At 40.3% G+C, this 26125-nt stretch overlaps 1 protein-coding gene across 5 annotated transcripts in view; it reads left to right on the plus strand.

Annotated features, from left to right (window-relative positions):
• The window catches only part of dachd (dachshund d), an 88887-nt gene that overhangs the window by 39164 nt on the left and 23598 nt on the right, over positions 1–26125 (plus strand). For all 5 annotated transcript variants that reach the window (XM_026295759.1, XM_026295763.1, XM_026295760.1 and 2 more), the window contains exons 2-3: positions 6956–7071; positions 13484–13636. In XM_026295759.1, coding sequence (XP_026151544.1) covers positions 6956–7071; positions 13484–13636 — 269 coding nt within the window. The remainder of the gene's footprint in view (positions 1–6955; positions 7072–13483; positions 13637–26125) is intronic.

Raw genomic sequence — 26125 nt, forward strand, 5'->3', positions numbered from 1 at the left:
CCGCTTGGTTTAAGCACTTACTCCATACTGTGTTTCCCATAGCATCACGTCCAAACAGGGAGTTTTTATGTGTTCAGCACTAAGATTCTCCCCCTCTCTTTTGTTTTCTCTCTGCCACTCTCGCCCTCTCATCCGTCCACCCTCCCCCTCTATCTTTTTCTCCCACTGTCAGAATGCCTGCTGGATGTATTCCTCCCTAAATGTGACAGGAAATATGCTATTATAGCATGCAGAATATTTGCCTGATGGGATTTGCAATAAAATTACTACATTTCCTTTCCATTAGGATCTCTAAAACCCCTGTCTCTAATTTATGATTACCCTGGCAAAAAGACATGTTATATACATAAAGAGTAAAGTAGCCCCCAGTCCACATTTAGTCTGTCCTGCTTTCAAACTTAGTTGAGAGGACAGGAGAAATAATTGAAAAGTGCAGCTGGACTGTGTACAATCTTGTAAGGGATGCCTAGAAAATGAGATTAATCAGTGCACAGACATTGTGGGGAAAAGTTTGCAGTGAATGCCTGACAGTCGTGCTCTTTCTCTCATTTCAAATGTTGGCAGGCTAGCAGGCAGCTCCAAGGGAAATGCGCTCCTTTCATACTTGAGTAATTGATGAATTGTATGCAATATGCAAATGAGAATCCATAAATCTTATGAATGACAGCTTAATTTATGTGAGCCTTAATGAATGCAGGATTAGATTTTAATTAAATATCCTCAAAGGCACCCTGACTGGGTAAGTTTTTAAAGCCTTGTTTTGAAGACTTGTTTCATATGCATCGCAGTTCATGAAAAAGAGAGATCAGTGAGAGTGGTTAGATGAAATTTCCTCGCAGTTTGAAGATAAGACCTGTTCTGTTTTGTTAACCAAAGGCACTTGCAATTAATAAATATTGGAGCAAAATCATATCTACCAATCTCATTTAGGCTTTCCTGGAACTGCTCATTCTCATACATTTGATTAACTGCATTTACTTTAAGCGCTATCTGATTTCTAACATTTGGTACAGTATCTTTTTAATTAAGAGAATCATCCATTAGGCATGGAAAAGTCAACCAATTAGGCTTTCCTCATCAGCTCCCGTGATGTAGGAAGTCTGCTTACTCATTATCAGTCTGTTGATGTGATGCTAAACAATCTTAGACTCTGTAGTTATGGGACATACAATTATGAAATCAGCTTTTAACATTAATGATGCATGGGAATAATCAGCAATTTATCATATTTTAGATCTTTTTTAGACTCTATTTCACAGCTGAGAAGCTTCAAACAGCTGTAATAGAATGTGATTACCAGAGTAAAATCTTTGTAGCTACTGTAAGTGTCTTTTTTTTTTTTTTTTTTCCTGAAGTCTGGCTGTTTCATGAAACAGGCTGGACAGTGAAAAGATCGTGTCTGACTCCAGGTTCCTCGGTACCATCAGACGCTGTGATGGTCTCACCCAGCATGGTCCTAATCGGGTCTAAGACCAGACAAAAGCACTAGGAAGGCACCCATTCTCCTAACTACTACTGATCTCAACGCTGCACATTAGTCCACATAGGGATCATAGCGCAGACATCACTTTAAAAGGGGTTTTAGTGGGATTGATGCTAACTCTCCCGCCTTTGATTTCACACCATTTGATCTGTGATATATTGTTCCGTAACAAAGGTTCACAGTTCGCAGGCGGATGCAGCTGTTCCTACCCCTAATAAATAAAAGTGTGTTTTTTTTCCTCCTTGCACTCACAAACTCACTGTAATCCAGCTATCTAGATCAGATAAGCGCAATGTGGCTACCTGTGCGAGGCAGTGTTTGACAGGTGCAAGGGGAAGCTGATTGAGATAATCCAAGAATAGGTTCAATGCAAATACAGATACAAGATGAAGGTGAGGATAGATGGATGCATGAAAAAGACGGATGAGTGACTACATTCCCATGTATCACACTGTGACTCTGAGATTATGATCATCACAACCAATAGACTGCCAAGGTCAGCAGGAAATATAAATCATCTATTTTTTTTTCCCCCTTTTGTTGAAAGCAACATGTATTCCTGTCATTTTCACAGGCCAGATTATTATGAACATTATTTCCCATTATTATCTAGGGCTTTAACAAACTGTCCTTTTTATTATCAATTAATCTAAGGTTTTATTTTAATAATTTTTGGTTCATAAAATGTTGTGTGTAAAGTGTTAAAAAAAAAAGTGTGAAGTTGAAAAATGTTTTTTATTTTTGCACTAAAATGACTAATATATTGACTAATATTGTCAAAGAGTTGTTAAGAATAATCCACGAAACAGTAGCTATTTAATAAATTCCTCTGTCAGTTTGTATGGGCAGCTGTGTTGGCGTCTGTGCACAGTTTTCTGTGCAGCTGATTACAGGGACCCAGACAACTGAGATCACATTCAAATCATCTGATAATTAATTAGATAGATTTGTTATCATCACAAATCCACACTGGGAATTTAGTGTATTGGTTCATTTTCACTCCACAGTGTAGTTTGAAATGAATTTTTATTTGAATGCTTATACGTCAGTCCATCTCGTGCTGCCGTAAGGCAGCTTTTCCTTCAAGGGAAAAACAATACAGAAATGCTTCTTTCTAAAATACCCAGTTTCTAGGATTAAACATTTCATCTTTAACCCTTTACCACCACTGTTATCTGTATGGATCCTAAATTGGTAGCACAGCACAGCCATGTTATCCCTGTCTTTAAACAAACATGCTTTAACTCTCGGGGGAGTTGCATGCATATTATTAAAATAGTTAATTGAACAAAAAAACAAAACAACAAAAAAAAGTATAATCTCAGCATATTCAAGCTACTGATGGTCTGAGACCCCTGAATTTCTGCCTGACCTGGCACTTAAAAGGTAAGGAGCTGCTTTGTTTTATCAATAAGACCTTGTTTTCATGGCTGGTCACCACCCCAGCAAACCAATCAATGGGGCATGCTCTGCTATCGCTGTGAGAGAAATGAAAAATAAACCCCAGATAATCCTTCAGTTAAAAGGTTACTCAGGGCGATAAAAGCTATTTTGTTAATTTATTTACTCTCTGCACTGGAGAGATAAAGAAAAGGAACAATTAGGGAATTCTAGGTGAGAGATTTTAAAAGGGCAATGACATTGGGTTAATATTTTATAAGGCCTGATTGGCAGAGACCTGGAGAGGCCTTTTGTTTACACAAGCCCCAGACGGAATGATTCACTCGCTTGTTTTGGCTGACTGGGCGGAAATGGAATAAATATCTTCATCCTTACCTTTTAGAAACGTCAAACAAAGGACTGAGATAAAAGGTTAATGGCTCAATCATAACCACCAGGAAATAATATTATGCTCTTTCTCTACAATCTGGAGTTGCTATTGACATAATCAGGTTGAATTCCTAAAGATATCTGAAGATGGGGTGAGCAGATGATTTTTGTGTGTAACTAAATCTACTAAGGGAGTGTGCTCACTTGGGCTAAACATTACATTTGTGGTTTCAATTGATTTATAACAGATCATAATCACTGCATTAACGGCGTTCTGGGTAATAAGATCTGAGTCGCTGCTTCCGTTGACAGAAAAGTGTCTGATAGTGAGATGTCAGAATTTTGCCATGAGATCAAAAACCGTTGTGATATCTCATGTGATACTATGCCTGTTATTATACCTATCACCTTGTATTGGCTTCCTGTAAACGGGGTGAGAACGTGAATTTAATTATTGTGCTTTTATTGCATTGTAGCGCTGAAACTGGACTCGTGTGGAGTGTATTGTTGAGCCCCGTGTAATCTGATTGCCTGTGCAGCGTAGTGTGTTGGATAGTATCAGGTTCCAGCCGACTCTGCTGGGTCAACACACGGCCGGGCCATTAAAGGAAGTCTGGTTCAGGGAAAGTTCACCACTATTTTCTTTTCACCATGGCAGCAAAACAAAAAAGGGAGAATAGATGTGTAACATATTTGTGGCACCACTCCAAAGCTGGTGGGGCCTATTTTGTTTCCTTAATTGAAGCCAGAGATATCAGGACCCTGAATATGTTTAATATAAATATAAATAAAGCAGGGAATAAAGTTCTTTCATAATTGACCTCCAACATAGAAATAATTTTGTCCAAATAAGTCCAATTTAATACCCAGAGGTTCTTATAGTCTGAAACATTTTACAGAAGACAAAATGAAAAGATGGTGAGAAAGAGTAGAAAGGACAACAGCAGTTAGAAATGAGATGTACCAAATTTTCAATCATAAATCCAGTTGTTCTGTCTTTTTTCTGCAATAATGGCCTAGTTTGGAGCAGTTTCTGTGCCAGGCTATTTAGGGAATCAGCATCTGCTGCTTGATAAATAGCCTGGCTCTTTTGTTTGAGGCCAGGTTGAGTTCCTCTCTGGACTCAGCTTATTAACCAGGATGGCTCTGACCATCGCAGATCTGTTCAAATGTCAGCATGCATGCCTCATATGTGATGTTTCAAGGAGCTAAATATGTAAATACATACAAATATATATGTATTAGGTCATTAGTTACTGTTAGTTAATGTTATATATAACATTATTATTGGATAAAACATAATAACAATAAGTAAAATAATAGCTGCACCCTGTCTAAACTAAAGTATATGCCATTTCTGTAAATCTACACACCTACTCAGTTATGAGGAAAGGAAACAATAACATTAATTTCTGAGAGGCTTTCCTGTTGCTTGGAGGTTCCTTAGTTCAAAGCTTTTTTTTCAGTTGGCGTATTGCTTTCATGGCTAGCCAGTGTTATTTGTGTGCAGAGAGTAGCTGAAATGCTATCCCTTTAAACACACAGACAGATTCTCTAGCAGGCTATCTAAACATTACCTTTACTTAACTGGGTCTTTGTACCTGGGTTCACATCCTTTGACATGATCTAAGGTTGATGTGACATTTTTTGCCCATTTGAGGGTCTTTTTGCTTTTAGTATTGTTGGTAAAAAGCCTTTTACCCATCACATACCCTCTATTGAGGTCTTTCATAAATAATTCAGCCAGAGTACAAGTGAAAGTGATGACAGCAAAACTGTCTGCGATCTCTCCCTCTCATAAGATCAAAGAGGTGCTTCTATAGAAATAGGAATTACATTTCCAGACGTTCCTGGGTTGAACGGGCACTCATTTCTCTTTCTGCCCCCCTCTCCCGCACTCTCCCTCTCCTTTTTCTCGCTGCTCTCGTCTCACTTTCTGTCATTCGCTCTACCTCTTGCTACTTCTTTCTATCACTTGTGTGTTTTCGCTGCAAAAGGACACAGTTGGTTGAAGGTCTGCTTTTAGTCCTAAAATCTCCAGAGCTGGTATGTGAGAGAGTCAGCACATTCAGACAGATAGAGCGAGTGCACTCTATTAGCAGGACTGAGGTAAATAAACCTCACAAGACACGGCTGAATAAATTCAACTGCTAAAGCTGTGTGGTATCTGAACTAAAACACGACATTACACTGTAGATACTGCCTTTGGGAAATGTAGTGAAATGTACTGTAACACAAACAGCCTCATATACTATATGGTAAAGTCTAGAATCAGCCATCTTAAAAAAAAAAAGAAATCAACTGATTACTTTTATTAATTAAATTGTAAACCACATTGGTTATAAACTCCTTGTAAACTTCTAAAAACCCATATACCAGTGATCACGTTAATTATTTGACAAATTAAACTTCACCTACTTATAGTGAGACAATAAAATAGTCATAGTATAGTTTCATATCAAATATATAATGAATTAAAAGTAGAATCCATACTTATATATTTATGGAGAGGAAATTACTACTGACAAGTTGCGTACTATAAGAATGCACTTGTATGCAGTCTTGTTAGGAGGAGAACAGCCACTTAACGAACTCTCCACACGATAGATTTCCAGCTTTGTCCTTTCTGTGTAAAATTTACTGATGTTTTTCCAGGTTTTCTCCCACTGTTAAAGACAGATTAGACTCTGGTCGTATTGGAGAGAAGCTGGTAAAACTTGAAATGGACTATTGTATGTGAAATAATGTATGAAGCCAATATGTCACCTGTGTCAAGTGACCATAATTCATCTTCAGCTGAGACATCCAGGTCCTTGTTCATAAAGAATATACCTCAACGCGATCTTGCCCCCCTCATTATATGCTCATTGCGTTTTTTTTCTGACCCTGTAGGCTTTTCTTTGTAACTATAAGCCAGCAAAGTAGGTATTGATTGCAACTCGAAGCTTGTATTAATAAGTGAATGAGTAAGATGTGTGGAAAGTCATGGGTGTATCTGCTTTGAAGGCCTTTTCTCCTCCATAGTAAGGTGGCATAGTCATTTATCACAGCTGGATCTGTGCCCCTCGTTTGGTGTAATAAAACTCCCCCATCAGAACCGTCCAACAGGTCTGAATCACTCTGTCACACCACCTTCCAGCTAAGGCACGCATTAAATCAAGCAAGCAGAACATTTCCTAAGGCAGCCATTGCCTTTTAATTTCCTGAAGAACCTTAAAATATCATTCATTACCAGAACTACACATATTTGGTTTTTAAAAGTCTCATAAATCAATAGTGGCCTGACTGCAATAATTATAACAAGTTAACATGTAATTTCCAGGCCGAGGGCCGCGCTCTGGATTTTAGCATATGCAAACGAGGCAATTCAAATAGTGTGGGGATATTAATACGGAGGAACAGGTAACGAGGTACGGGTTATGAATTATGCATCAAAAAGTGGTTGATCTTCAATAAAGGAAATGAATTCACCGTGTAATCTAATTAGTTATGGAAGTCTATTATGTTGAGCTGCAGAAAGCAACTGTCCTTGAAAAGAAATTTATTTACAGTACATGTTAGCTCTTTGGAATGGAATTGCATTCTGGAGTGCTCCAAATGTTAACACTCCCCCCCACTGCCGCCAACACCCACACAACCCCACCTCCGTCTGCCAGTCTCCTCATCTCTCACCCATATTCTCCTTCTCTGCCTCTGTTTTAGCTCCAGACCCGGCCGGCCTCCGAAGAGGACCCAGAGTGTGACATCACCAGAGAACCCCCACATCATGCCCCACTCGGTCCCTGGTCTCATGTCTCCCGGCATGATCCCTCCCACAGGTACGGTTTGGTTTTATTCTGTAGTGTTTTTGCTGTTGCTAGGGCTCTGATTCATTCTGGGTGTCTTCTATTTCCCTTTTTTTCCCCTGTTACACACACACACGCACACCAAAAAACCTCCCCTGTGCGTGGCCTCCCTGCAGCTTGTCCTCGAAATGGCAACCAGTCCAAAGTGACACATGCACCCAACCACCAGACACCAGCCGCTCACTGGTTTACCATAAACAGATCCTCTGCTCAAACCCCGGAAACCAAGAGGGGAGAATAAATCGGAGTGGAGATCTTTTCTCTCAGATTATTCCAGTGGATGTTGCATTTTGCCTTGAGTGCATTCTAATTAGTGCGATTAAATCCACTCCACTGGTATATGTACATAGGCAGTGGTGATGCTAAAGCAAGCTTATCGCCACAAGAATCAACAACAACCGTTTGTGCCCTAACTTACCCCGGGGCCAAGTCTTATTGCAACTAATGCTTTTGTTCTATTTGTGGCTGGCTTCATTGTGACTGCTTTGATGTTGGCTGTAAGTGCTCTGATTTGCATATTTTGCTCTCCTTCTTGATATGTCTTTAATGATATTGTAATGTCGAAAGGAGCTCTTTGAATGCTCACTCGGCATACAGTACACATTGTACTTAACCAAGTATTAACTGTAGTACTTTACAAAGAGATAAAACGCCAGGGCTGGTTTTTCCATGGTGATCTGCAGTGTATAATAATTTTAAAAGACTTGTTACTTATCTTAGCCGACATTTTTTCTTCTTCTTTGTAAAAACAGTCTTGTTTTTTTTTTTTTTTTTCTTTAGCAATGGAGCATCCGTGAGGGGGTTTGAAATTCAGTATTAAACACAGATCAAGCCATCCCTGTGATTCAGTACAATGGAGGCTCACAGGCTAGTGCTTTGAACTCTGGGAATAGAGTGAGGTCACTGGCTATCTGGGCTGTAGTATAGAAGGCGAACTTAAAGGCCGAAGTGAACACAGAGGAGGACAATGATGAGAAAGACCCATGTTATTTAGTGGAACATAAAGCAACAGAGAAGCCTTTTGATATCATCCCCTTTAAGCCCAGAGGGACTCTATGATCTTGACATTTAGTCGGGGTATTCAGAGGGCAGCGATAAAGTAATTGAGGTTTTTGGTCTTCTCGTAACTGCATTAAGCTTCCTAACTGTGGTGAGACAGAACTTTTCTATCAATTTCTGTGTTATAATTAAACCATTTATTGTTTGGTGATAGTATTAAGCATTAAACGTCAAGGAAGTTAGAGATTTTGACAGATTAATAATAAGTATAATTGACCACACACAAGTTAGCATCTAAGTAGGCGTCTAATTGAACTCCCTGTCATGTCCAAATGTTCTGATTGATGATAAAAAGCCGACATTGAGAAACTGTCTTAAATAGTTACACTATCATGTCATGTCGTATTAGTTCATTTTTCAGATGACGGATCTTCCTGAGGCTTCCCCAGTTCTCCAAGACGCCACGAAAAAGTCACTGCACCATTTAATTTGGACTGCAGAGAAAGAGCGAAACGCTCCACGAAATGTTGCGTTCACAGTAGTATGTCATCTCTCTTCTGGTGTTACATCTGCAAATACATGATGCCGTTGCTTCTTAGCCAGTCCCTTATCCATTAGGAGTGGTTGACTGTAGCTTACATTTTGGTAAAAGTTCTAACTTTACGATAGACAGAGGATGTTTTCCAGTTATCTAATATTTCTGTCTTATAGCTGACAGAACATGCATCATTTTTCACCCAATTTACTGTTTTATTCACAATCAACAAATGCTTTAGTGATTTTAGACAGACTCAAATCACATTAGATTAAATTCAGTGACCATATTCAACACAATGGAAATATGTCTTCTTCACAGTCTAACAGGACCAGAGAGTCTATGTGAAACACATTGTTAACATATGTATCTTTGCCCTTGACACCACTTCCATTTAGAAAAGGACATCTTAATATGCTTAGGTTTCCATTTAAGGAAATACCCTCATATGTGTGTGAAAGCACATGTATGCATGTGTGAGTGTCTGAATGTGTGCATGCTTGCATTCATGCCCTAAGGGTGGGTTTGAGCTGGAGCTTTTCCAGTTGCTGATGCATTACAGGCAGATTGGCCTCCAAATCGGATTATTTGCTGTGGACTGACACCACACTGAGATGACATCTCCTTTAAAAGGGACAGGGCCTCCACTCACACTCTGGCCACTACTTAAGCAGCAGCTTCAGTATAATTCATTTATGTCCTGGATATGGCTTCAACCTTTTGAATGCAAAAGTACTGCATTTACCATTAGAGAAATGAATGTCACCTACATCTAAGGAAGGTGTATCCAATATTTTGCTGATGAAAAAGATTTTTTGATGCTAACTGCTTCTGCTTTACTGTACATGTATGAGTGTGGATAATAGCAGGTGGACACATATTGTAATATTTATGTTCTTTTGATGTACAATTAGCATGTCAGCTTCTAGAGTAGATCATCTAGTCCAGTGCCACTTCAAGCTGCTTTAAAATAGGTCCAGTATGCACCAGGTAATTTAGTGTCAGTTCTGTGCGCCTGTATCCCTCCTCTTTCAGTCCACTGCTTGTCATAAGGTTAGCGCGTTCTGTAATTGATACTAAATTCGTCATGATGTGGATAGCACAGTTCAAGTGGTGCAGTGTACCTAAGAGTCGCGTTGTTTCCAACCCCTGTTTGTCATTGCTCTGCTGCCACCAGTCCATGCATAAAATTAGGCGCACATGCTCATTGACATGGAGTGTCTCTTCTCTACTTATCCTGCTCCACCGATAAGTAAAGTGTGTTTTCATCGTTGCCCATGGTGCAGTCCCTAACAGAGAGAGAACAGAAACACAACAGATCATCCCTGGTTATGTTTTTTTATTTTTTATTTTTTTTTTATCACTGCTAGACAAAGTCATAAAAGTCAGTCTTTTGTGTACTGATGTGAAGTTAATCTGATTTTAATTTAATTATACGAGTTAGTTGCGGAGGGCACAGGCATTGGGGTGTTTGTTGTAAGAATGTTCTGACATTGGCGCAGGTATGGGGCAGCTAGCATGTTAATTAATGATGAAGATCCTGACAATATGCAGAGGCATGACAGCGTTAAGCCAGTCGGCTGCTGCTTCCTTTGCATATTAATAGATCCTTCATTATTATTTAATATGACAGCTGCTCCAAGGGCTACCATCAGACCTTGTCTCTGTTATTTGCTGTTTTGTGCTCCCCATGTGACAGTGCCATGCTATTCTCTGTTTGTTGAAATGTTCCCTTTTCTGTTCTTTGACTGGTGTGGCTCTCTACATGCGGCCGCGATGCACTGTTTGTTTTGTACTCGGGAGGATTCTGACTTGCCTGTGCGTCTATATAAGAAAAGTGTCTGAATCTAAAGGTGACTTTGAAAGAATATATGAGGCCGGATTGTTTTGTTTGCATATCAATGAATGCAGATTAGCACTGACTGGGATTGGTATTGTTGATGTTTAAACTTCTAGTGGCTTAATCGACTTGTTGCTGGGTGCCAACATCTCCCAACATCTTACATCCACTGTATTGAGGTGTGTGTTATGTGGATATGACAATTGATCTTTTGAAATGAAACAATTATCAGAACAAAGATTTCGATTTATGGAGTGTGTCACTTAGTCAAACACAGGGAGGAGGCTGGAGCAGAATGATAAATGGAAATGGAAAAGTGATTATTCTGTCTGTTTCAAAATAATACAGGTCTTTATCTATTCACTACACATTTGATCAAAAGCCTATCGCCTTATTCTGCATGGATTACCTTCTTTATTTATTTATTTTTTTACTGGTCAGTCAGTTTGCTAGAGAAAAGCAAACGTTTAGCGCACACAGGTTGCAGTGCCATAAACCACAGTGTTCTCACAGCCCAAGTTGGAGAGCATCAGAAAGCACCACTGCGGCACTCCTTTGAGCGGCACCTGATTTGTGGGGGGAATTTATCACACAAACAGCCCAGAGGTGATTTCAATATTTACTCGGCAGTCTGTTCTGCATACGTCTCATTTGGAAAACAGTTGACTCTTGCCCATTATACACAAATGAAGGCTGACCTTCAGACTGGGCAGAGGCCACATTCATTATGTGAAGAAGTATCACCTTCTTATGAGGCAATGGCTTTTTTTTCTTGCCCAGCCTATGCATATGGAACAGCAGCCAGGGCCCATTGCAAACGAGAGGGCCCTCGTTGACATGATGTATACTGTACGTCAATATGGTACTGATGTATTTTAAGATGCAAACAAGGCTTTAAATTATATGCACCTCCATGTCAGTGGCTCAGAGTGACTCTCGCCATCTGCCTATCAGCTGGGGATGAGAGGAGAGGGTGCTTAAGCCGGTATGTTCTTGTGTGCGTGTTTGTCAGTGTGTTTGTCTGTGTGTGCAGATCCTTGCATGTATCCATTAGAGCCACATGTTCGATTTCTACTGCTCCTTGTACTACTGTCTCCCATCAAATGCATGGCTAATAGCTGCTCTTGAGTCCCATCATGGAGATGTGACAGCTTAGTGATGATAAACGCAGACATTGCCTTGTTCTGCGTCAAACATAAGGCAAACCTACATATCAAATCTAAACAGCCTCTGTAAAATGTAGGTGATACACTGTATTGTGGATATGAGTGATTCCACTAATGGGTACATACCTTTTCCTCTTCTTGCATTTTTGATTTTGTTGCTGGTGAGAAGAGTAGTGGGACTCTCCTGAGACACACCAGGACTAGAGGGGCTTTAGCACTATCTGTCCCTGCTGTTTGAGACCAGCCTCATGAATAAAGATTTCAGTCACGTTCGATACACCAGAACCCTGGAACTATCACAATGACAAACCAGTGCTTTATGATCTCTGCAGTGCGCTCAGCATATGTGTGTCTATAATCTCAGACTTACTATATCAATCACATCAAGTCCATTTTGATCGAGGTGGACGACCATGTCAGATATTGCTATTGCAGTATATATTCAGGGATGGCAGTGGAAATGTGAATGATTATTTAAAATGTGATGTCAATAGTCATTTAGCCTGCTCAAGAAAGAAAACAGCAGCCTCGAGCCTGAGGGGAATCTATTTAAATTCTCAAAGAGATTTGGCATGTTGTTGGAAATTTTCAAGTGATATGCATACCATGTTATAATTGCTGTTTTGTATAAAGCAGAACAAACATTTATGGAGGCAAGACTGTGAGGAGAGAAAATTGAGTTTTTATGATTCTGTTGTTTTTCCTGTACACTGATTTTGAGGGGAGTTCTTGAGGTTTTACGAGCAGTTAACACTTTTCTTAAAAATTTCTTACAGACAAGCACAAAACATCACATAATATTAGAATCTATTCTCTGGCTTCTGTAATTTTTTGCCATATTTTTTGGTACCTATATATCCAGTCCTGGCCCCATTTTATTAAAGATGAGGGGTCATTTTCTCTATTGCTTCATTAATTACCTTTTTTTTTTTTAAAAGTCCTGACATTATTTGTAAGAATATATTGACAATGGTAACAAATTTCACACATTGGGTTCTTTTTTGATGGATCCTATCCCTCACTTAATTTTTACACATGACCCCCATGACATGACCCCCCCCCCCCCCCCCCCCAAAAGTACAAGATACTCTCAATCTTACTAAACTCTTCTGTAAGTATTAAAGAAATCCAATAATTGAATCCTTGGTATATTGTTTAGAGCTTTCCATTCTGCATGATGACTGGCCTTGACTTTCTGAAGAGTCCTCTTATTATAAAGCGCTACAGTATATAACTGTGAAGAATTTGAATACTAATGTTGGGCATTATTCAGGGTTATTTGAGCTGATGAATACATTAGAAGATATCATTGAAGTACCCTCGATAGGAAGTTTTTAAGACATAGTTCTCTGTAAATGTTCACATGTTGAACCTCTCACATCCCGTTTCACTCTTTCTCTCCCTTAATCCTCCTGTGTCACACTGTATCATCACTATGCCTCCATTTCGCACACACTCACACTGTGTATTATAAGTCGTAAACACAAAATGCTTGCATCATCTTGACTCCATCTGTTTCCACCACAGTGCAAATACATTAATATAGTGGTGAGGAATCCTGGAGTTGGTGAAACATTTATAAGAATCATGCTGCCATACACACAGGGATCCATCCCATCAGCATGATAACCTGCTGTGTAGATTCCCTGTCAGAATATAAAAAAAACTCTTAGATGATTATTTCCCATAGCGTTTGAAATTATTCTGTTTTATTATTTTAAAATTCCCCTTTCATTGTTTTATTTTTTTTGATTGCCAGGGCAGGTTTTGCAGGTGCAGTGGCTCAGCCCCAGCAGACATGTAGTGGTCTGTAAGCACTCTGTCTCCTCTACCTTCTCTCTGCAGGCCTGACAGCAGCGGCGGCAGCAGCTGCCAACGCAGCCATCGCAGAGGCCATGAAGGTCAAGAAGATCAAGCTGGAGGCGATGAGCAGCTACCACGGTAACGCCAACCACCATGGGGCCGACGGAGAGAATGGAGACCTCAGCTCCAGCGTCGGTGAGAATGCCCTTCACACACACACACACACACACACAAACTGTCACAGACACCTACCAACACATCTATGCTCGTGGAAAAGGAAGACAAATGCATGCTGCAAATGGTTCTCTGTGCCTGTGCAGGGCAGACACACACACACACACACACATTAAGACTTGGCATACTTATCTCCTATCGTTTGAAACAAACTTAGAGACCTCATACCTTTTCCATTCTCCCTTAGCATTTCCTTAGCATGCGGACATTTACAGTATAAACTTCATCTAAATTGTACTGGGCAGTATGACCTAAAATTTAATCCACAGTATAATTTGAAACAGAGACATTAAAGGTATATATCAGTGTACTCAATTTTCCTTAAATTTAAATATAAATGCTTCTGAAGGGATAAAGCAGTGATATGACAGCACTGTACTCTTCACACAAATGGTATATAAAAAGTACACCAGTAACATTTGCCCTGTAATATGGATTTTGCCTATACCATGCTGATCATATCATGTATAGGACATATTTCACATAGAAGTATTTTAAGAACATTTATTGTGCAAAACTGCAGTAATACTGTAATTATAAAAAACTATTTCATGAAGTACAATAAAAACTGACTTCAAGTACAGCAGGTTCAACTCAAACTCAAATGAAACTCTCAAAATGCAAAATTAGGTCAAGTGAGTAACTTCTGTCACAGTATTGCTGGAACCAACATGGTTGCTTCTGCATAACCCAAAATAACTTGTCTGTGCTTATTTACTCATTGCGTGTATGCTTAAATGCAATAAGATCTAACATCATATAATGAAAAGTAAATTTAAGTGCAGTAGGACAACCAGTATACACAATGAAACACTCATAATGTAAAATTATAAAACAACTCTCAGTCCAACGCTGTGTTTCTCATAAGGACAGCCTTTGAAAACTGCCTGAGACAGTGAGGTCTAATATATTGTTCTGTTTTGTTTTTCTTCTCACTGCTGCTTGACAGTTCGCTTGTCGCTTGTGCTGGACACATTCTTTTGCTTTTCTCATATTCAATTGATTTGATAGAAGAGATGGATTCTATTAACCACCTTTCGCAACAACCCATGTTTTATATGGTTTCCAGATGATTGTATTCTGCTCCTTGTTTGACTTTTTAAACCCAACCCATGTCCATGTAATAGAAGTTGAATTGTTCCTTTATCAACTCCTCCCCTTCATTGTCCACAGTGCTTTTACCCATTTCTTGGTCTCCAAACAAAACAGCATGGGCTGTTATGATTTCCAGCCAATTTGCTGCTGCATGCTTATGATGTTGAATCCTGCTCAGCTGGTCAGCATGGTATAGTCAATATCTATATCGCAGGGCAAGTGTTACTGGTGTACTTTTTATACCATCCACCCCTACAATAAATGTTCTTAAAATACCTCTACTATGTGAAATATGTCCTATGCATGATATGATCAGCATGATATAGGCAAAATCCATATCACAGGGCAAATGTTACTGGTGTACTTTTTATACCATCTACCCTCACATCGCAGTGCACTGTTGTCAGTGCTGATGACAGCCATTAATTTAAAAAAAAAAAAAAAAGTATTTTAAATTGTTGTGTGGTGAAGAATCATGTTACTTGGGTTGTGAGTTGAGTTTTGCACCACCTATTGGCAGATTACGTCAAATTTTGCAGGAAGTAAGTAAATGTGTGGACCCGTCAATTAAATTAATTGTGGGCTTGCACAATTATTCAAAGACCAAATTTAAATGTGTGTGTTAATCTGCAGCTGCATACATAATGTTTGAATATCATGGAAGACTGAGTGATCCCAGCCATGTTTTTTGTAGGAATCTTAAATCCTGTTTGAAAGTTAGAAATTCAAGTGACTCAGAGTTACGATCACTAAAAAGTTTTAAGCTTCATATTTCTGTTACACCACATTTTACAAGTTTGCTTGTAGTTACCTACAAGAAACTGGGAGCCAAGTATGAGAATGTGATAAAGCATACCATAAAATTAATGTAAACTAATGCTTTATCAGTTTTCAATAAGTCATCCTATGCACAGAGAATGCCCTAAATGCAAATGACTTGCTATATCCACACTTTATCAACTATAACATTATTTTGTAAATATTTTGTTTTTGTTTGTATGTGCTGTAAATGTTGACTTGGGTAAGGTAGGTGTAAGTAAGTTTAAATGTTATACTTCTGTGTTGAAAAAAAAACAAAACATTCTTAATAGCTAGCTGAAAGTGTGAACACAGTCTCCCAAAGCTATCAGCTTTTAACAAGGTCTAATTGAATTGCTGTGAGAGCATTGGTTTTTCACTATTTGGTATTTCAATTAATTATTAGCTCAAAATGCAGAAGGCTTTTCATAATATCACACAGAACCACTTAGTGTTTTAAAGACAATGACAATGTATGTTAGTGCAGATTCAAGAGCCCATTCCAAATTATAGACAAAATGTAATCCCTGTAGCTTTGGTTGCTAAATGGAGGTTTTGATTCACTTACAGTAATAAATGGCTTGACTCCTGAATACATTCCAGCAGTAATACATGACACCATGGAGCTTATGGTGTGTGAGATCAAAACAGGATGTGTTTCTAAGCAGATTTAACAATGCAAAATGCATAAAGCGTGAGGTCATCACTCCGAGAGAATGGAGTGTGTAAAAAAGAGAATATGAGCATACGAGGTCACGGAAATAAAGATAAATGTGAGTACCAACAGCAAGGCTATGGCAATGGAGCTAATAAGAAACTGTTTTATCTTTTTACAATTTAAATTGTAACCTTGAGCCCACAGCCAGCCACACAGGCTCCCGGTAGAATCATAATTCTGGCAAGGGGGAGCAGCTCTAGGTGTGGGTGCATGGGCCACAGCATTAGCTCTCTGAGTGAAATATATGGCAGTGACGCCTTTCGGCCCCATCCACAATCAATTGGATTCTTTTCCTTTAATATTTACTCGCAGCGATGAGATGCTCGTCTGCATGGTGATGAACAGTCTGCCACTGGCGTTTGAAGGTGACCTGTCAGTGAGTATGGACAAATCTCTCGCTCGCAGAAATGTAGAAAATAAATCATTAGGGGCAGGCAGTCAGACAGGGGCCTCTCTCTCTCCCTCACTCTCCTCGGATTTAAATCAGCTCAGATTTATGATTTGAATTAATGCTTCGTTTGGTCAAAGGAATGGTCGCAGAGACAAATGATGTTTGGTACTGAAACCATCCTAATATTGATTACTGGGTGTCGCAGCAATCTCTTGTTTATATCAAGCACTCTCCTGTGACAGGGTGGCCAGCAGGAGTCATCCTGATAATACGCTGGAGAAATATGGCCTGCTCTGCACCACAGGGCCATGAAAAACAGCTAGGAGTGTGCTGCCTTCCTCATCTATCCCCAGGCTTCCACTCACATGTTTATTTTCAATTAAGTCATTTCGCAAAAAATATCAAATGCCTTGAAAGAAATTATAATTACAGGATTATTTAACATTCCAAAAGTGTTGTACTCTGGTCTGCTTACGCAAACTATTTTGGAGTGCGAATGCCTAATATGTCCTGCTCTCAAGCCTATTATCCACCAGCAATCAAAACATATAAATCACTTGACTGATATAGCAAGGACTGGGGAGAAGGGGAACTGGGTTTGGGCATAGCTTTGTTGGGACTGGCCTGACTGACCCAGTGATGACTGGGGTATGACTTCATGCTGTTTTTAACATACTCAGACCACAGCTGCTCTGAGGAAATGGTCTGGAGTTTTACAGTCATCCAACCAACCATGATAAACCTGATATGATAATGAACATGCTTCAGATAATACCAAAAAGCACATTGGTCCAATTCACATAAACCCATTGGGGGGGTGGGAGGGGGGGACCTCCTTGGGCTAAAATACAGGTGCCCCATGTCAGTGTTTGTCTGAAGCAGATCTTGTATTGTGAAGCACTTAAAGCAAAGCACAGCAGAGCCAGCCAGTGAAGGACACTTTGTTCTGTTGGATTGCCTGTCGCTGTCTTTGTGTTGATGTAAATTGAACAGGCTGATGTTTCTCCCTCACATTAAATATTCATCACAATTAGACCTTCCTGTTTGCATCAATGTTATTAATTATAAGGAAAAAACAGCCAGTTCAACTCTGAGCCGTAATAACCAAACATCTTGTGTTAGAGGAGAAAAAGGAAACAGATTGTTTTTAGGAGGGAGAGACAGATAAAAGATAGAGATCAAGTGACATAAACAAGAAAAAAAGAGACAAAATTAGAGGTATGTGGGGGTTTCTTGATTTTTCCCTCACAATCTTTAGTTGGTCAGAGGGAGCCCTCTCAAGCACAATGCGGATTGTTCCTGCACCTCTCAGGAAATGCCACAATTACAGATCACAGACCAAGCAAAACACGTGTGGCGCTGGGCCTTGAGGGGGATAAACAGCCTGCCATTCCCTCCCAGTGCACTGACCCCAGCCACAACCTTCATTACTGGGAGAGAAAATATTGTCAGCTACCCACTAACAAACACCTGCCAATTTCAAGAGAAGGAATTGCTTTTTTCAGCTGCACAAAAAAATAATGTTTCTTAGACCTTCAGAAAAGCAGTGGGAAGAAAAGACAAGGCAGCATTCACCTTTGTCCTCTTTTCTCTGTCTCTTTTTTTACTCTCTCACTTCTCTCTGTCTTTCACCCTCTGTCTCTCTTTGGCCACTGGGTGCTGCCCTGCCACTCATCTGACTCCTCACCACACAACTCTAATGGAGCTGAAATCCTGTTTGTAATTAGATATGGGAATTCCACTGGCATCGGCCAGATGATGCCACAACATGCGGACCAAACAACTCACCGCAGTAAAAAGAGAAGACTGCTAACTTAGAGACCTTACTGTACATTTTAAATCGGGCCAAAACCCACCATAACGCCATAAGTAAGCTGTGTGAGCAGTTACTTTCTGCAGCACTGTTCAAAAACCTAGAAGCCCTTTGTCCCACATCTGTGGCTTAAGTCCAAACTGCCTGCACCCAACAGGGAGTGCAGAGCTGCATGCTAGGCTGAAGTTGGACGGGTGGTGACAGGTACCTGGAGTGTTGCCTGACCGAGGCTCGAAAGCAAAGGTTCTGGGTGAGATGATGAGGAAGCATCATTCTCTCTTCCCAGGGTCATCAGGCTAATTTCTGCAGGCCCCACCCTCATGTTTGCGTGTTTGCAAGTTTGTGTGTGTCTGTATGTGTGTGTGAGCGAGCGAGCGAGTGTGAGCGCACACATGTGCATGCTTGCATGAGAGAGAAAGAGGGGGCCTTGGCCCCTGAGAGCGCTCTGTGAGGAGACCACAGCTGTACACTCCCAGCAGCTAATTGGTCCTTATCTAGCTGTCCCATTCATCTTCATTTTTTACCAATTACTGAGCATTATCTGTGTTCTCAGTTGGGTATGGGACTTAATCCTTTTTGGTTAAGCTGGTGCTACAGCTTGCAAATTTCAAATGGTGGAGGGGGAGATGATGGGGGGATGAGGGAAAGGTAGAGGGAAAGGAAGGGGGCAAAAGCCATAACAAAAACAAACTCTGAAACTTCCCATCATCCTCCACTGGCAGGAAACAATCAATAACCAATGACATCACATGAAGGGGAAGGGGAAAAAATGGAAGGGATCAATTATTGGCATTATAATTCAAGTCCTTGTTTGCAAACGTTGCAGACTCATTGATTAGGCTGTTCTTGTTGCACTCACGATTATTGACTTGTTAAAACCATATTTTCTCATCATCACTGGTTCTAGATTTGCGGTCATACAGATAACACTTTAAGGGGTGTCATTAATTATTCAAGATGTATTCATTTTAAAGCACAGCAAGTCCAAATCATCCTGTTTACTCTACAAACAATACAAGTATAGTACATTGCTCATCCAGAAGGTACATCAAGACGCTGCAATCTGGGGCAGTTAGCCTTAATTTTCCGAGATCAATGCATAACTAGGCTCCTCTCTATATGGGGTCCGCATTTGGCCATGCTGCAGAGCTGAGTGGAGTCAGCCTGGAGACCATGCACTAATTACTGGAGTGTTTACTGCTCTGCTGGATAGCATTTGTACCATTTTGGATCATATCAGTGAGTCAATGTGCTTTGCACTAGACCAATAAATAAGACTTTGAGATGACAGTGTATATGAATGAAATTACATTAGAAAAATTATAGTCATCAGCTATAAAATAAACACCAGTTGGAAGTAGGTAAAATTAACAGACACGCATGCATACATACGGAGCATACAAGTATGAGTGTCAGCAGACGCAGGCAGTCATGCACACAAAAGTAGCACACATATATAGACACTGCTCCTGCTCTTTGATAGGGATCTGTTTGGTCACACTCTCTGCGCCAGCTGTCAGCCCAGCTCCACTGCTGCGATTTAATTAGTCTGTTTATGTCCTTTCTAATAATAAAGCTCTCTGGGTGGAAGGACACATCCAACTAGCTAGCTGCGTGCTCCAACCTGCTAGCTGAACTAGTGCTAGTGGCCCAGCGCAACTAAATGTGGGCCATGATGGAGGATGGTGGCTACTTCCTGCTCCTCTAGACAGAACAATGGCCCTCAGGCTCAGATCTCATGTCACCCCCTACTCAATCCTAACCTTAACCATTAGGGGATAAAGCACATACTGACCTGATATGAGTGTCTAGGGGCAACTGCATCCATCTTCCTCTCTAGCTCTCTTGTGGGAGCCTTTGTCAGCCAGAGCTCTTGAGAGAAGCTAGATTGTAGCCATAGGCTGAATAGAATTCATTTCATGAATATATCATAACACCTCTTTTACTGACAGATTATTGTCTTGTCTGATTTACGCAATCACAGTGGTATGTTTTGATTTTCTTTATTCTGGTATCAAGACTGCACTGGACGAAATAGGGTAAATTTAAGCTGCCAGTATTGGGGATAAAGGGGAGTAGTGGCTGTAGGAGTCAGACACACTGAGCTAGACAGAGAGTGGCAGAGCAGACAGACAGCCTTCCAGCTTGAGTGAAGAGCTTGATGGGTCTCTGTCTCTCTCTTGGGCTTTGGCCCTCACCATCTCTCTATTAGTCTGCCAGACTCATGGGAGCCAGGTGACAGATAAGTGAGGAACGACACACACATTTTAATAGACATTTCAAAAGATAAACCTGATAATGATTTCTCTTTTTAATGAAGTCTAATGTCCTCGTTCTAATTCCAGTTGCGTTGGCTGTTAAGCATCAGCGTAATACTTGAATATGCATGATTGTGAAATCGTGTGGCACACTGATGTAGCTACAAAATACACAAATGCAGACAAGTGCAGAAATAGATTACAATAACAGGGGGAATTGATTAAACATTATTTCCGTAATGATCCATATCAAGTTCTATCATTTTTGAGTGACAGCGGAGTTGCAGTGTTCTAGAGAGGAAGAGACACACGGAGAGACAGCATGCTAGACAAACCTCGTGTCATGGAAATATTTGTTTGATTGTCTCTTGTGGTTAGTTCACAATAGCGAGAGCAGAGCTATAAAAAACAACTGACCAGTCGAGTTGTCATCTCTCATCAACATTAGGCCTCATTCTTCATTAATTGGATAGATTAATTTGGAGCGCTTTGATGCGGGGGTGTTGCGGGGGTGATGCATGCGTTCGGCTGTCCCCTCCTCACTATTCTCTGTCAGGTTGAATTTAGCCAGGGAAGGGGCTGACCTTTGAAAGTGAAGAGATCAACACAATTCGAAAAGACAATGTCACTTGGTGTAAATGTGATACGTGTAATAAATGACATTCAACCTTTCAGTGATGATGAGCTTTCGCAGGTTGGAGTAATGTGAAATATGCACAGCATGTAATTGCATACAGTGTGAAGCAGTTTTCACATACAACTAAGATGGTGCAGCATTAGAGCCTGGATATCATGTGCTCTCATTTTAGTATGATTATGTCTAAGAGGACACATTAGCATGGAGTAATAATATTGCTGTGTACAAAATAACAGTAATAACAATACAGTGATGACAACAAGAAAATGCCAATCTCTTTTACTGTGATTACGCTGTAAAAATGTTCCAGTGCCCGACTATGCAGCAATCATGGGGAGAATCAAAGAGCATTTGTGTGATACAAATACTTGGTTGTGTTCCACAAAAGCACTCTGTTGGTTGCCTGAACCAAAAGGTGTTTCTTCTCAATTATGATATGGGGACCCTCATCCAAATAGAGCTATCAGCCATACTGAGCCCAGACATCTTCACCATCACACAGCTTCTCCTCTGGGACCAAGATAAAGAGGGAGAGAGCAAGCAAGTTCAAACAGTGTTAAGGAATTTCACAATCTCAGCATGTCCTTCACAGTGTGAACAAACAGAGGAAGGTATTTCTTGGTAAATTGTGTTTAGAATCCCTAACAAAATACTCATTCCAGCAAAATAATTAAAATGTCTTCAACATAATGTTATTTTTTATTTAATCCAAATTAACTGCATATTTCTAGATTGCAGTGAAACAAAATTCACATTACAGTCAAATACATCACACAGTTCACCTTGAACTCATTAGTTCTGCAACTGTAAATTATACTCCATTACTGATTTTCTCTCATGAGGTGATTGTAATGGAGGAAGTGAGAGTGCAGGAGGTAGTGATGCTAATTTTGTAATTAAAACAGATGATCTGATGACCACATGTAAACTGATTCCCCCCCCCCCCCCCCCCCCCCCCCCTTCCATCAAAGTGATATGACGGCAGAGTGGGCTGTGATTGATAACGCTCGTCAATATATTTCATTTCAGGAGCCTTAGTCAAATGACAACTGGTTGTCATTGACTGAAAGCAATCTTTTTAAAAGGGGAGCCTTTGCTAAGTATCAGATGAAAATGATTCCTCTGTCTGCTTGGGTGTCACTGTCTGTAGGAGCTTTATTGATTGGGCTTGAATATATTGCACCCGCAGTAGTAACAGCTGCTAGTAATATCTCTTCACTACTTCTGCTTTCCTCTTCTGCTCACAGCACTTTCTGTGCCACGGCTTATTGTTAGTAATCTGATGTTTGTGCTCTCACACTGACGTTGTGTATTTATCAAGAGTGATGTGTTACAAATGCAAAGTGAACCTGGTTCCGACCCAAATTAGAGAAGCGACCAGTGTCTGCTAATGTGTCCTGAAGGCCTGGCTCTCCCAGCTACCCCCAGCCATGTGCATGATTGCGTTAACTAAGCCCACCATTGTCTCTCCCGCTCTTTACGCTCTGTGTTATCAAGCACAAGGATGTTGGCATTGGTTGGTAAAGGTCATTTACTGTAATGAGATTTGCCACATGCAAGCATATGGCTTGATTATTGCCCTGTGCGTTAACATTTTCAACAAAGAGACAAATAGACAGCTAAAATGGGGGCTAGTGCGGGTGGGGTGGTGGCGAAACGTGTTTAGCATTTTCTCTTCAAAGATAGGAGGAACTTTTTTCACAATAGATCTGTCAAAGAAATGATTGATCTTTCAATTTTCATAAGGAATGCGTGCCATTAGAGCCGAGGATTTAAATTATCCTGTAAAAGTTGCCTGCCTTAGATTTTATACACTTAAAGGACAAACACCTCTGTCTGTCTCCTTGATAATTTCTACCACATGTTACACTCCAGTGGTTTGGGTAGGAAAGCAATTATGTTACCTCATCAAACCAGAAATGCTTTCTTATCATGGTTTCTCTTACATTACATTACATTAGGCATCTTGGCAGGAAATCTTTGCCTACCTGAATCATTGGAAAATGTATCTCTTTATCCTGGCATGCTAAACAGATTTTGTTTGTTTATGTGAATTAGCTTGAAACGCATCCAGTCATCATGGCTTTTGGAATGTAAAGCATATTGTTTGCATGTGTTTTTATGTCCGTCTGGCTCCGTGTGTGTACCTTTACACACTTATCTATATGGCATCATTGTCTCAATGTGTATTACCTGTATGTTTTCGTATTTGCCTCTTTTTTTATGTGTCTGTGTTTTTGCTTGTGAGCGCGTACGTTGAGCAGGTATTTAACAAAGGCAAGATGTTTGCTTTATTACAAACATTAATGTGTAAACACAAAATGCTTTAAAGTTTCATTCAATGACACTGAGGGGCTGTGGGTGGCTACATCAAAGCTCAATACCTTCCTCTCTCCCCCTATTTTAATGAGAAACAGGACTCAGCAGCCTTGACTGAACCTGCCATCTGTGTGAGTGTGTGTGTGTGTGTGTCTGTTTTTTTCTTTGTGTATGTGTGTGAGTGAGCCACTGTGTTTTTGTGCATATATAAGCATGCACTTGTGTTGTGTAAAGGGGCACCACAATGCCAGACAACATATTTATAAGGGCTGTGGCTCCCTCCAGCTCACATGGCAGGGCCCCTGATTTTGGAGGAGATTAACAGTTATAGTAAAGATGAATAGCTGATTAGTGCTATGGAGAGACCTCTAAATGTCTCGCTCCCTGACAGACACTTTTTCATGAGCCATTCATTTCCTTTTGGGACTGGTGTGCAAACCCTTGATACGACCACAACAAAGACTCCATGTGTGTGCACCACCGTCTCACCTTTGTTGGAGAAATACATACACGACATGGGGGCATTTTACAAGCGCAATTAGGAGGAAAACTGAGATTGTTTTGCAGCGGTGGGCTGCGTATGCATTGTGCAGTGAGTCAGTCCATTTAGCTGCTTGACTAGAGTGGTTCTGTTCAGTTTGACAGATCAGAAGAGGAAAAAATATCTCAACACCATGAAAACCAAAGGCTTAGCGTGGAGCAAATCAGCCCTTTGTCTTGTTCAATTCAAATCAAAGGATAACCAGGAATGTTTGTTTGACAACAGCATTTACAATGCATTGTTCTGAAGCCCAGAGCCTCCCAAACAAAGACAGATAGGCTTTAAACAAGTCATTTAATTAGCACCGGATCCCCAGCTTTGGCTGTGCCAACCAATTATACATTCCTCAGGCATGTGCAGGTCCTATTTCACAGGAGCGTGAGGCAGATCCTCTCCAGCCCTGTCTCTTACAGTACATCTCTCGCCTTCCATTTAAGAGAAGGTAAATAGCCCAGACAGACAGCTTCATTAGCCAGCGTCTGAAGAGCGCGGGGCCGATTGTCGCTTAAATAGTGCGCTTTTACTGCAGGCCCAGCCGGCGACCTCCGATCAATTACAGCTGACATTATTGTTTGTCGGGAGCTTTTTTCCTGGACAGAGGGAGTAAAAAACGAGATCAGGCTTGAGCTTTGGCTGGAAATGTAATCTTCCCCCTCTCTTTGGTTCTTCTGCTCCACAAACAATAAATCATTCAGTTGAAGAGATAATAAAGTGCCAAGTAGGAGCTAGTTTAATTTTTGTCAGGGGAAATCTGTCCACAACAGAGTTAAGGGTAAGGAGCTGGCTGCTACCTCCATACCATTTTCATTGACAATAGCTTTGCTCCTTTTTTCTTATTTTCCTCTGTAGGGTTAGATGGCCACAAATGCTGAAGTCCTGTGTTCAGATGAAGATTAACTGCTGCACAAATCACTGCAGGTTATCATTTCTGTCATCAAAATAAATTACTGCTCTCTTTTTAATTATTTTAAAACATTCAACATTCAATCTTTTCTCGGTGTGATTCTTTTAAGCATCGGACCTACCGTCAGCCGAGCCGTTTGATTCTGATGTAACAGCTTTTTAATCATGTTGTTACCAAGGGCTGTTTTAATTCATACAATTCATCCTTCGCGATTCAGATCTTTGCTTATCCATGCCTGAACTCCCAGGCACTGCATGACATAATAGCTGAGCTGTTTATATTGGTATTAAGTGATTTGTAGTTTTAATGATGGTAAATAGGAGTTCACCTTTGCAGGTCCCTCAGGCTTACTTCAGGTAAATTACTCCAAATGCATTGTTTATGCCCTTCAGGAGAGAGGGGGGCTTGTGGGAATTCACCACTCATCAGGTCTGAACTTCTGTATCAGAGATAAACAGAAACTGACAAATTTGTTTCTAACAGTTTACCCACTGGAATATCTACACAATGTAGATGTGATTAATGAGTCTGACTGTTTGTTGATTCTGTCTTTAGGAAAGAAATACACAATTTTTCAGGACAGTGTACTGAAGTTATTTGTAATCCTTTAACTAGAGTAAATCGAGCAGATTGGAAGAAATTGCATATGAATGAAACGAAAACACTTAACTGTCTTGCAAAAATGCCAGATTTCTTGAATCGACCTCACCTGGCTCCTTTCAGCTATAAATAAATGGATTTGGTGAACCCTCATTGGTCTCTGGCACATTCCCCTGCAGTGGCCTGAATGGGCCTTTATGAGAGAAACACTGCTCTAAGATGGGGTGACAAGAAAGGGGCTGGACAGCCACTAAAAGCAAGACTAATTCCCCTTTGAGCAAAAAGAGGTTCAGTGTTTTCCCACCAGGCCGTCAGTCAAATTCATGCACCATCAAGTGCAAGCTATAACAAAAAGAAGTATGTAGAGATAGAAGAA

The sequence above is a fragment of the Mastacembelus armatus genome, chromosome 21 (assembly GCF_900324485.2).
Source record: "Mastacembelus armatus chromosome 21, fMasArm1.2, whole genome shotgun sequence".
NCBI lineage: Eukaryota > Metazoa > Chordata > Actinopteri > Synbranchiformes > Mastacembelidae > Mastacembelus > Mastacembelus armatus.